This window comes from Eurytemora carolleeae, unplaced genomic scaffold (assembly GCF_000591075.1).
Source record: "Eurytemora carolleeae unplaced genomic scaffold, Eaff_2.0 scaffold343, whole genome shotgun sequence".
In the NCBI taxonomy this organism is placed as follows: domain Eukaryota; kingdom Metazoa; phylum Arthropoda; class Copepoda; order Calanoida; family Temoridae; genus Eurytemora; species Eurytemora carolleeae.
Genome location: NW_019396238.1, coordinates 177,172 through 187,675, shown reverse-complemented (window position 1 = coordinate 187,675; position 10,504 = coordinate 177,172). Strand labels below are relative to the sequence as shown.

General features: G+C 32.1%; 1 protein-coding gene and 1 long non-coding RNA gene across 2 annotated transcripts; both read right to left on the bottom strand.

Moving 5' to 3' along the window:
* Window positions 1–61: 61 nt before the first annotated feature.
* LOC111699043 (uncharacterized) lies at window positions 62–1,335 on the bottom strand. Its single transcript, XR_002764663.1, has 2 exons — window positions 821–1,335; window positions 62–232 (listed from the first exon to the last, which is right to left on the bottom strand). It is a non-coding gene; the product is annotated as an uncharacterized LOC111699043 (long non-coding RNA).
* Window positions 1,336–3,362: 2,027 nt separating this feature from the next.
* Window positions 3,363–8,557, bottom strand: LOC111699055 (uncharacterized). Its single transcript, XM_023469611.1, has 6 exons — window positions 8,417–8,557; window positions 8,215–8,293; window positions 7,155–7,239; window positions 6,655–6,828; window positions 5,190–5,300; window positions 3,363–3,687 (listed from the first exon to the last, which is right to left on the bottom strand). Exons 2-6 carry the CDS (start codon window positions 8,219–8,221, stop codon window positions 3,603–3,605), a joined length of 462 nt encoding a protein of 153 aa, XP_023325379.1. The 5' UTR covers window positions 8,222–8,293; window positions 8,417–8,557; the 3' UTR covers window positions 3,363–3,602.
* Between the last annotated feature and the right edge of the window lie 1,947 nt (window positions 8,558–10,504).

The window sequence follows — 10,504 nt, the reverse complement described above, 5'->3', positions numbered from 1 at the left end:
GTTTCCTATGCTATCGGTGAACACTTTCCCTTCTTCGGTATTTCTTCTCCTTTCATGATCATTTTCCCCTTCCTGATCAGACCTTGTATCTTCATCAATATCCTGATATCCAACCCCTAGCTTGGTAGAGGGGAAGGAAGGAGATGGGAAGGATGAAACGGATGAAAAGGATTGGATAAGTTGATTTGATAAAGCACAACCAAGCAAGGATCCAATATTCATTTCTTTTATTCTAAATCAAAACAACTATCATTAGATACTTTAATCCACGGATTTATTACTATTTACCATTGTTTAGATTTTCAATGATATGAAAGGGGGGAATCCCTCTGTTTATGAAAAAGAGAAGAATATCCGAGTCACAACGGTACCCTTGAAACTTAGGCAAAATGAATGAAGATATTTTTTTTGGGCCTGTCTTAGAGAACGCTTACCCTCATATTAATTTTATACATGACCAATATATTTTAACAAATCTTTCAATATTTGTTTTGTATTAGTTAGTGATTATGTTAGGTTAAGCCAATTTCTGGGCCGAGCACTGCAGCTAGGAGCGGCTAGGACTGGCTAGGGGGACGAGCACCGCGGCTTTGACAAACTAGGGGGCCGCGCTATGGCCATGTGTCAACTTTGAACATGTGTAAAATATCAGCACAATGTGCGAAATTAATAAGGGGGGGGGGGGGGTCCAAAAAGCGTAAAACCGGAAAATACCTTTTATTTTCTTTCTAGAACTTTGAAATTTTAAATTGAGATTTTTCTTTTAAAACTGATTTGTGATTATATATGCGATATAAACTGAAGGGTTGTTTACAATTACCTTTTATATATTGTTTATATCATCCTGCTCAGATAGAGGTTAACGCAATGATTGGATGGTCAAACGGTGTTTTATTCTTCTTTAAATTACTTTAACTAGTTAACCATTAGTGAAAATCTACCCAACTGAATATTTTTTAAGATTTATTAACACTCAACTCATCAAATGTTTAATCCATACACACAATTCGATTAGCAGAATCCAAAATCGAAAAACTTCCAAGTTAATTTCGAAAATTATCTTTTAAGGAAGTTCATTTCTTGCAGTCTAACCAGGAATCACTGTTCAAACTATAATTAGAGTTTCTGTTTTGATAATATGAAGTCTGTTCAAATCTTTGAAAACAATTGAAGACCTATATAGTTTCAGGAAATTTAGAGCACTTAAACCTGAATCGCATATTCATAAAAAGAAAAAGTTCAAGGTTTCTTTATTGTCCCTTTTTATCGATAAATTGTCTTTTTAGGAACATCAATAAAAGGGAACGTAAAAAAAGACTCAAAGTCGGGCTTGGCTTTCTCATCCCACAGATTTATTTGGTTTGGTTTCGATATTGGTAAAGACGACATAATGTAAACAATGAAAGGGATGATGGTGTATTTTTCGACCTACGCAAATCCGCTGTACTCCACTTCTGACCTACGCCAAATACGCTCTCCTACACATCCAACCTTCAGCACACGTGGTTTTACAGCCGCTAAATGGACTTGTGGCCGCAGGTCCCGACCCCCTAGCCTGTCTTATCAGCGGCGCTCGGATCCTAGCCGTCCTGCAGTAGCCGCAGCGCGCACGGCCCAAAAATTATCTTTTAACATAACCGAACCCTCGAGTAATACAAAAATAATCAGCTGGCGTAGGTCCGATATTGCAGTAGGTCAGAAGTTCAGAAGGGGGGGGGATGTTGCGTGAAGACAATGTATAACAAGCTTACCGAAAGAGATTTAAATGGGTAGCGGCCAAACTCTGTTACTCGCGAATGCCGCATGAAAAGAAGAGAGATATTAGTACATATTATATAGGGTTAGGTTAGGTTTAGACAGTTTCTGGGCCGCGCGCTGCGGCTAGGACATATGGGGCCGAGCGTCCATGGCTGTATTTTTCGGTTTTTCCTTTACTTTAAAATTGTTTCGTTTTTTTATTTTTTTTTGTTTGACAAACCTAAAAACACATTTTCGTAAATTTCATATACCTTAAGTAATTTTCTTAGTTTTGGTTTTTATTTTACAAAATTTTACGTATTTTTCTTTTTTACTTAAAAAGTTGTATTTTTAGAGTTGAAAAGTTTGATGCAAACTCAAAACTACAAGGTGTCCCAAAAAACATGGGAATTCAGTGACGAATTCGATATCGTCTTTGTAATGAATTAGCAAATTGTAATACCTAATTTCAAAAGCCATAATAAAATTATGTCTGCTAAAGTTTATTTTATGAAAAGGGTAACAGACAGCAAACATGCGTCTATACTGTCTTCGCAAGATGAACAGTAAAGACGGACAAGTTTATTCTGTTTGTACGCTGCAATTTTCTTGTTTTACTAAGTACAACCGCGTATGCAGTCAAAACATAAACAAACAAAATGTGAACATAGCAGACGAAACTCTTACAGATTACAGTTTTCTCAGTATGGTATCACTATACTAAATCGAAGAATTTTTTAAAAAGACGATATCGAATTCGTCACTGAATTCCCATGTTTATTGCAGGACACCCATAGCTTAAACGTATATATTTTCGAAAATTCAGAGTGTCAATATATTCACGAAACCTCAACTGCATCAAAAGGCATTTTTACTTAAGAATTTAAAAATATTTTATGATTTTTCAAGAGAATTGTTGTGTTAGAAATTTAATGCAAACATTTTGGAAAATACAATGTTTCAAAATTTCTATCATTTTGGAGTAAATTGATGAATTTTCTTTAGAATCAATGTAAATAAATTCTCGATTTTTTGATAAACAGAAGTTCTACTTTGACAGTCTTGTAACTAATATAATGGTAAATGTATATGAAGTTTAACAGATAATGAATATGTAATTGTTGAAGATAAAATGTAACTGAGCCCTTTGAAAATAAACATATTCATTGATTTCCCATCCCCTTTTCCCTTCCCTTTCCTTTACCCTTTTCTTTGAAAGAGGAAGGGTAATTTAACGTGAACAAAATTCTTTGGATATATGTGTTTCCAATTCCATTATTTCCATGCACAATCGATCAAGCAAGGTATCTAATAGAGACCAAATCGGTTGAGGGAACCAGTGGTTAAGTAACATTTGTAATTTATCAAAAAACTTGTAGTTTTAATTTTTTCAAGTTGAAAATGTGCCTTTTTTAAAACTTTGCAGACTGAGATGTTATTTTACTAAATTATTCCAAGAGGCAATTAAGTAACAATAAACAATCCCTGGAAATGTTGTTAAAAAAGCAGTAATATAAATAAAAGATGTCCAGCTATTGAACATGGAAAACTACTCTCACGTTTTGTTTTGTTTGATTTAATTCAGGACAACCCATTACCCAGCATACAAAGTTTAATGATAGATAGATAGATAATAGATATATTTAGGCTAAAATATTAAAATGTGAACATTTATATTTTAGTCATAATTATAGCCAGGGCCTCCCTAATCACAGCTGGTTGTTTTGAAAGAGGAACCATTTTGTCAGCAGATGATAAGTAATTATTGATAAACAATTTGATTAATGAGACAATGGTTAACTAATGTAAATAACTATTATTTTCTTTAAATAATTGAATAATTTAGTGACATTTTTATTGATTAATTAAAATGCCGTCTGCACATTGCACTCCCTCGCAAATCCTTCAACTTTCAGTTCTGCAATTTCCAAAGGACTGTTGATCGTAGCCCTAGAAGTAAAAAAAGTATATCATGATTAAATTGGAAGTTTTCTAAATATATATATGAATAATGATAATTAGAAATTTAAAAATAATCATGATTTTGAACTTAAGTATAAATGAATAGCTAAGTAATGATAAACTATTATAGATTGAAAATAATTAGCAGCAGCTTTATAATAATATTTAGCTCATTTCTAAATTTTTCACGTGAGCACACAATTTGTTTTATCTTAAGATTCACACTGGACTAAATGTCCAGAAACAAAGCTAATGTTTCAATGTTGAAATAAAACGTCACACCCACAGAGAATAGAATATATATTATAGAGTGGAATTTACTAGAAAAAAGTGTAAAACGGCCATTTTGTTGTACTGTTTCCATACTGCAGGTGTACTTCACATATTTATGCTATATAGTCTTTTGGGCCCTGGAACATCATTTTATAGAAAATCTAAAATTAATATTAAAAGAAAACCAAATTATGAAATAGGCTGGTTTTATAATTGACCAATGATCATTTCACAGACTCTATGCCTTCCACTTTACAAACGATGATTGTCTGTTATAACTATAAACCAAATAATGTTTATTTTCACCTAATTCATTTTATTAAGTTATTTAACAGCTTTAAAATATTCTAAATTAAAATGGATAGTCTAGGGAACATACTGTATTAATGTACTGTACTGCATATAATTTGTGAAATTTTACATGATTTGTACACTTTGAACTCCCTTTCAGGCTGAAAGGGACTGACAAAATTCATACCGAAGGATTGTCTGAATTCTACTCTAATATATTTTCTATTCTCTTTGGTCACACCTTAGTACAAGACTTTACTCTGAATGTTAAAATTTACTGAATAAAGTTCTGTGCTAAGGTGTGACGTTTTATTTCAACAGGACTGTATAGGATATTTTAAAATTGAATTTATATTGTGGCATGCCCGATTCACAACTTTGTTTTGATCAAGAATGAGTGAGATATTCATGATTTCATGAAAAATCGGTTATTTTTAATTTTGTTTTCTCATTAACAGTGAATGGCTGATTTCTTGTTGCAGAACATTGGAGGAGTGGGAAAATTTTACACTTTTCAAATTAGAAAAACAAAGATATATTCCGCATTATTGATCCAATAAAGGTTTAAAGGGGACCATCGTGAATTGGGTATGGAGGGATCCCTGAATTCAAAACTATTGCAACCCTCCCTTTAAATATATTCATTTCTAGTGTCCCGGGTTTGGGTTTGAAAATAATAGATTTCAATTCCATTTCTCAAAACTAACAATAATAAACGTGCCAGTTTTGGCTCCAAATAATTCAGTGAGAAAATATCTTTTCTAGAGCAAATTATATTTTAAACTATGTAATGTAACGGTTCAGGAACATTTCTAGCAGTTTCATGGGCCTTGACACAGCAATCTCCAAATCTCTGGAGTCAAAAATAAAAGTTGCAGATTTTGCAAATTATTTTTAACAAAATCAAAGTAATAAATTATTCTGACCTTTCTGTCATCTGGATAGAAAGATAAGTGCCGATGATACCCCTGGGGTTGCTGCAAGATATGTAAACAACTTCATTCTTTATTCTAGTAGGACCCAGGTAGGAACCACATCTAAATATATGTATTCTAGTAGGACCCAGGTAGGAACCACATCTAAATATATGTATTCTAGTAGGACCCTGGTAGGACCCACATCTAAATATATGTATTCTAGTATAGGACCCAGGTAGGAACCGCATCTAAATATATGTATTCTAGTAGGACCCAGGTAGGAACCACATCTAAATATATGTATTCTAGTAGGACCCAGGTAGGAACCGCATTTAAATATATGTATTCTAGTATAGAACACAGGTAGGAACCACATCTAAATATATGTATTCTAGTAGGACCCAGGTAGGAACCACATCTAAATATATGTATGACTTTAAAAGTCACTATAATAAAATAAAAGAGATCTAAAATGGATATTTCTAACATTTATTTAAAAAAACGAAAGTTTTGAAATAGTTTCCCAAGAATGGGTTAAAATTGGTTGGTTAAAAATGAACAAAGAAAACTATTGACTAACCACATCTAATATATGTATTCTAGTATAGGACCCAGGTAGGAACCGCATCTAAATATATGTATTCTAGTATAGGACCCAGGTAGGAACCACATCTAAATATATGTATTCTAGTATAGGACCCAGGTAGGAACCGCATCTAAATATATGTATTCTAGTTGGACCCAGGTAGGAACCGCATCTAAATATATGTATTCTAGTAGGACTACAGGTGGGAATTCCACATCTAAATATATGTATTAGGACCCAGATAGGAACCGCATCTAAATATATGTATTTTAGTAGGACCCAGGTAGGAACCACATCTAAATATATGTATTCTAGTAGGACCCAGGTAGGAACCACATCTAAATATATGTATTCTAGAGGACTGCAGGTGGGAGCCACATCTAATTATATGTATTAGGACCCAGGTAGGAACCACATCTAAATATATGTATTCTAGTAGGACTTCAGGTGGGAACCACATCTAAAAATATTTATTAGGACCCAGGTAGGAACCACATCTAAATATATGTATTATGACCCAGGTAGGAACCACATCTAAAAATATTTATTAGGACCCAGGTAGGAGCCGCATCTAAAAATATGTATTAAGACCCAGGTAGGAAACCATCTGAAGATATGTATTAGGACCCAGCAGGTAGGAACCACATCTAAAAATGTGTACTTTTGATAAACCATAAAATTTATTTAAATTATAAAGCTTTGATGTTTTTTTGCATTCATTTTAAAAATGCTGCCCAAGATAGTTATTAAGGACTCGCAACAAAGCCAAAGCCAAAGCAAATTTAGTACTGTTCAGTGTACATGTAAATGTAATGTACTATAGATGGATTAAAGGGACAGTACACTAAATAATACTGTTTTATAGACATTAATGTAGGATAGTAGTACCTGATATTGCCTGTTATTCTCTGGTTGGTAGTGTATGAACGAAAATCTGAGTTTCCAACTCTAACATCTAAGCTTGCAAGGGGAAAGTTAGCACCAGCTGTAATCCAGACTGCAGTTACTCTCATTGGTTTCCCAAAATAAATTATCTGATACGGGAGTGGGTGTCCTGTTGTTCTAAATAAAGAAAAAATATTCTGACACTTAAAATTGAAACAGACTCATTTTTTTGTGTGGTTAAAATGCAATTTTTTTGACTAGATTATTAATAAAAAATAGGACCATTTTTATATTTATAATTTATATTTTATAATTATCATTGTGTCTTAAAAATTTTACATTGCATTTGTAACATTGTTTTTTGGGGGCTAATTTCGAGGTTTTAAATATAAAAATGGGGCCAAATTCTTCAGCTCAAATGTTCAAAATATGCTACCTTTTAATTTATTATAGACCATAATTGCAATTTTGTAAATCTAAAAGTTAAAAATGAAAAAAAGAACCTGGCTTCAGTTGTTATGTTGCCATCTAAAGCATTTATCATTGTTAAGCCAGCAGCATCTTGGGATGATTTAAAGGTCCATGCTCCTGCAGTCAAATTTAAAAGTCTTAATTTTTTTATTGCAGGAAGCAAGTACAAAACATAACACTGGTCTGCCAATTTTTTTATTGAAAGCATCGTCAATTGTAAGAAAAATAAAATAAAAGTTTTTATTGTATTTTTCTGATTTCACGAAGAAGTTTAATTACTCCTCAATCCTAAAAAAGCGGTGTTTTACAATATCCCTTACATTTTAGACCTATGTTCGCTTCAGAAAAGAGATTTGGTCGAAACCCTTTTTAAAAAATCTCTGAACTTAGGTGGGACTTAAGATTTGCGGAGAAAGACTTCAAACAATTCCTTTAACTTGTTATTGAACAAATGGACGCTTGTCTTAAAAACGTGTGTCATGTGGAATTTGGAAATAATTATAGGCTGAACAATATAATAAAACCACCCACCCTTTTTTAACTTAAATTTCTATAAATTCAGAAGACATTTGTTCCAAAACTAATACTTGGCCCAATTCTTACATTGAGTGTTAGAAATGGGCACAAATAAGTTTCCTGCATTTTATACAATCAATTTTCCGCATTTCCAGAACAAAATAAGATTAATATTTTAATTTCTTCAATGCCGTTAAATGTTTTTTTTTAATTAAAAAATTACAATATGTTTTTATTTTCTATTTTGTTTATATTTTACATTATCAAAAAATCTTGTTTTGTTACGAATTAGTTAGTAAATACTTGAAAATTAACATTGATATGAATTCAGTAATTGTATCAAACACGGCATGAGCTGAAATGCAGTAATTGTTTCAAAATAGTGATATGTTTGAAAATGAAAACAAGAATCATCAAAAACTAATTCTCACACCTTATTATTAGTTTAAAGTTGTGTTAACTCGGATTGAATTTAAAGATATATATACGCGTGAAAAGGATAACTCTGCAGATTTGGTCCATTGTGTTAGAAATGGACCAAGTGTTAGTTTTGGAACTAATTTCCCCTAAAATTACCAAACATGGAATTAGCATATTCCTCTGCCCAATTCCTGAAGACCACGGGGCACCATGGAGCAATAACTTCACTGGAAATCTAGAATTAAAGATATATTTTAATGTTTTTTGGAAAAGTCATAAAAATAAAGTAGCTGAGGTATTGCAAATATAAAATGATACAGCTTTTGAGATTGTCACGATTTTAAATAAAAGTACTTACTGTAGGAGCACGTTTAGCTGTAACAGTGGTCACTGGTCTGTAAACTATTCTCCAGGCTGAAGTAGTAGTAGTAATAGTGTAAGTTATATCTTCAACGCAGCATTTACCAGTCACATGGTCATAGTCAAACACCTCACACACTAAATTTAAAATAATAAATAAATTGAAAAGAATGCTTTAAGGCAATCATGAGCCATAACTATTGACCCTTGGCCTGGGTAGGACTGGATGCAGACAAAGTAGTAATTAAGGCGGTCTGAGAAGAATTGTGAAGGGTTGGAGGCACATTGAGAGTAGGATTGGAGGCATACTTTGTAGGATTGGGAAAGGGCAGAAAGCTAGAGAAGAATTGATTAGAGTTGGATACAGACTGAGAAGGATTGGAGNAATATTCAAACAAACTCTAAATATTAAAACAAGCTCTAAATATTCAAACAAACTCTAGATATTAAAACAAGCTCTAAATATACAAACAAACTCTAAATATTAAAACAAGCTCTAAATATTCAAACAAACTCTAAATATTAAAACAAGCTCTAAATATACAAACAATCTCTAAATATTCAAACAAGCTCTAAATATTAAAACAAGCTCTAAATATTCAAACAAGCTCTAAATATTAAAACAAGCTCTAAATATTCAAACAACGTAATTTCATTAATAGGACATTTTATAAATAGGATATTTCATTGATAGAACATTTTACAGATTGAACTTTTCATAGATCGGACATTTCTTAGATATAGAACATTTTATAGATTGGAATTTTTATAGAAGAAATTTCATAAATAAGGTTTATTAATTATTAAAGTATTTGATATATAGATCACATTCCTAGAGCTAGGCTTCGTTAATGGAAAACGATCGTTCTTTAATGGGAACGAATGGAATTATCAAGAACGAGGCCATTGTTCCGAAAAAAAAGCATAGAACGCGTTCACTATTTCTCAGAAACTTCGTTTATGTCTATTGAATTGCTTATCTATAAAAATTTTCTCTGTCTATGAAATGTCTTATCTCTGACTTTTCTTATAATTTAAATGTCTTATCTAATGATAATTCTTTATATATGAAATTGAAATTTTCATCTCTCTGAAATATATTTCTGTAAAATATCCTAGCACTTTTCTGTAGTTCTAATTTTGCCAAAACAATAGAGAAATAAGGATTTGATATACAGTGAGAACCAGAAAACTGTGGAATAGGAAGACGACATAAAAACAATTCGGAAGTGTTTTTGATATAAAGCAAATAGTTTCACAAGTAACTTATTTAACTGGGCTTTTAAATTGCTTCGCACCTATCTTCCATTTCCATTATGATCATTTTTTCTTTTTATACATTTTAAAACTAAATCAAAACAAAAGGTCTGCTGATTTTTCAAAAATATTTCGTGGATTTTCACTATCTTCAATATCTTCAAAAATCGAATTTTGATGAAGGCAAATTTTTGATGTCCCACAAAAATGTTTGGGCCTGATCGTTCAGCCGTTTTGACATTTATTGGTACAAACGGACAGAGTTACAGAATGATAAAAAAACAGACAGACAAGCAAAGTATACATTTACTAGACTTTTAACTGTGGCTTTATCTGTGAGCACCTTCTCATTGTACAGTATAAAAAAAGTTTGCAGATTTCAGAATATTTTTTCGTGCATTTTCAAAATTTGACAAAAATAAAAACATTTTCACACAAATTTTGAAATTTTTATCATTCATAAACATTTCCTGGAGTCACATGAGGTCCCACACAAAAATGGGCCCGATCGGGTCAGCCGTTCTGACGTTTAGTGGATATAATAAAAAATTCGAAATTGAAACATACTGTATTAATGTACTCTACTGCATATAATTTGTGAACATTTACATGATTTGTACACTTTGAACTCCCTTTCAGGCTGAAAGGGACTGACAAAATTCATAACGAGGTTTTTTTAAAAATTCGTTTCTAATATTCTATTCTCTTAGATAAATCCATTTCTGCTCTTAAAAAAGCACTCCATAATTTTCCCCTAGATTAGCGGACAATTCATTTGATCTTCAATCTTTATAGGGTGTCCCACGAAACATGACAGTTGGTGAATAGT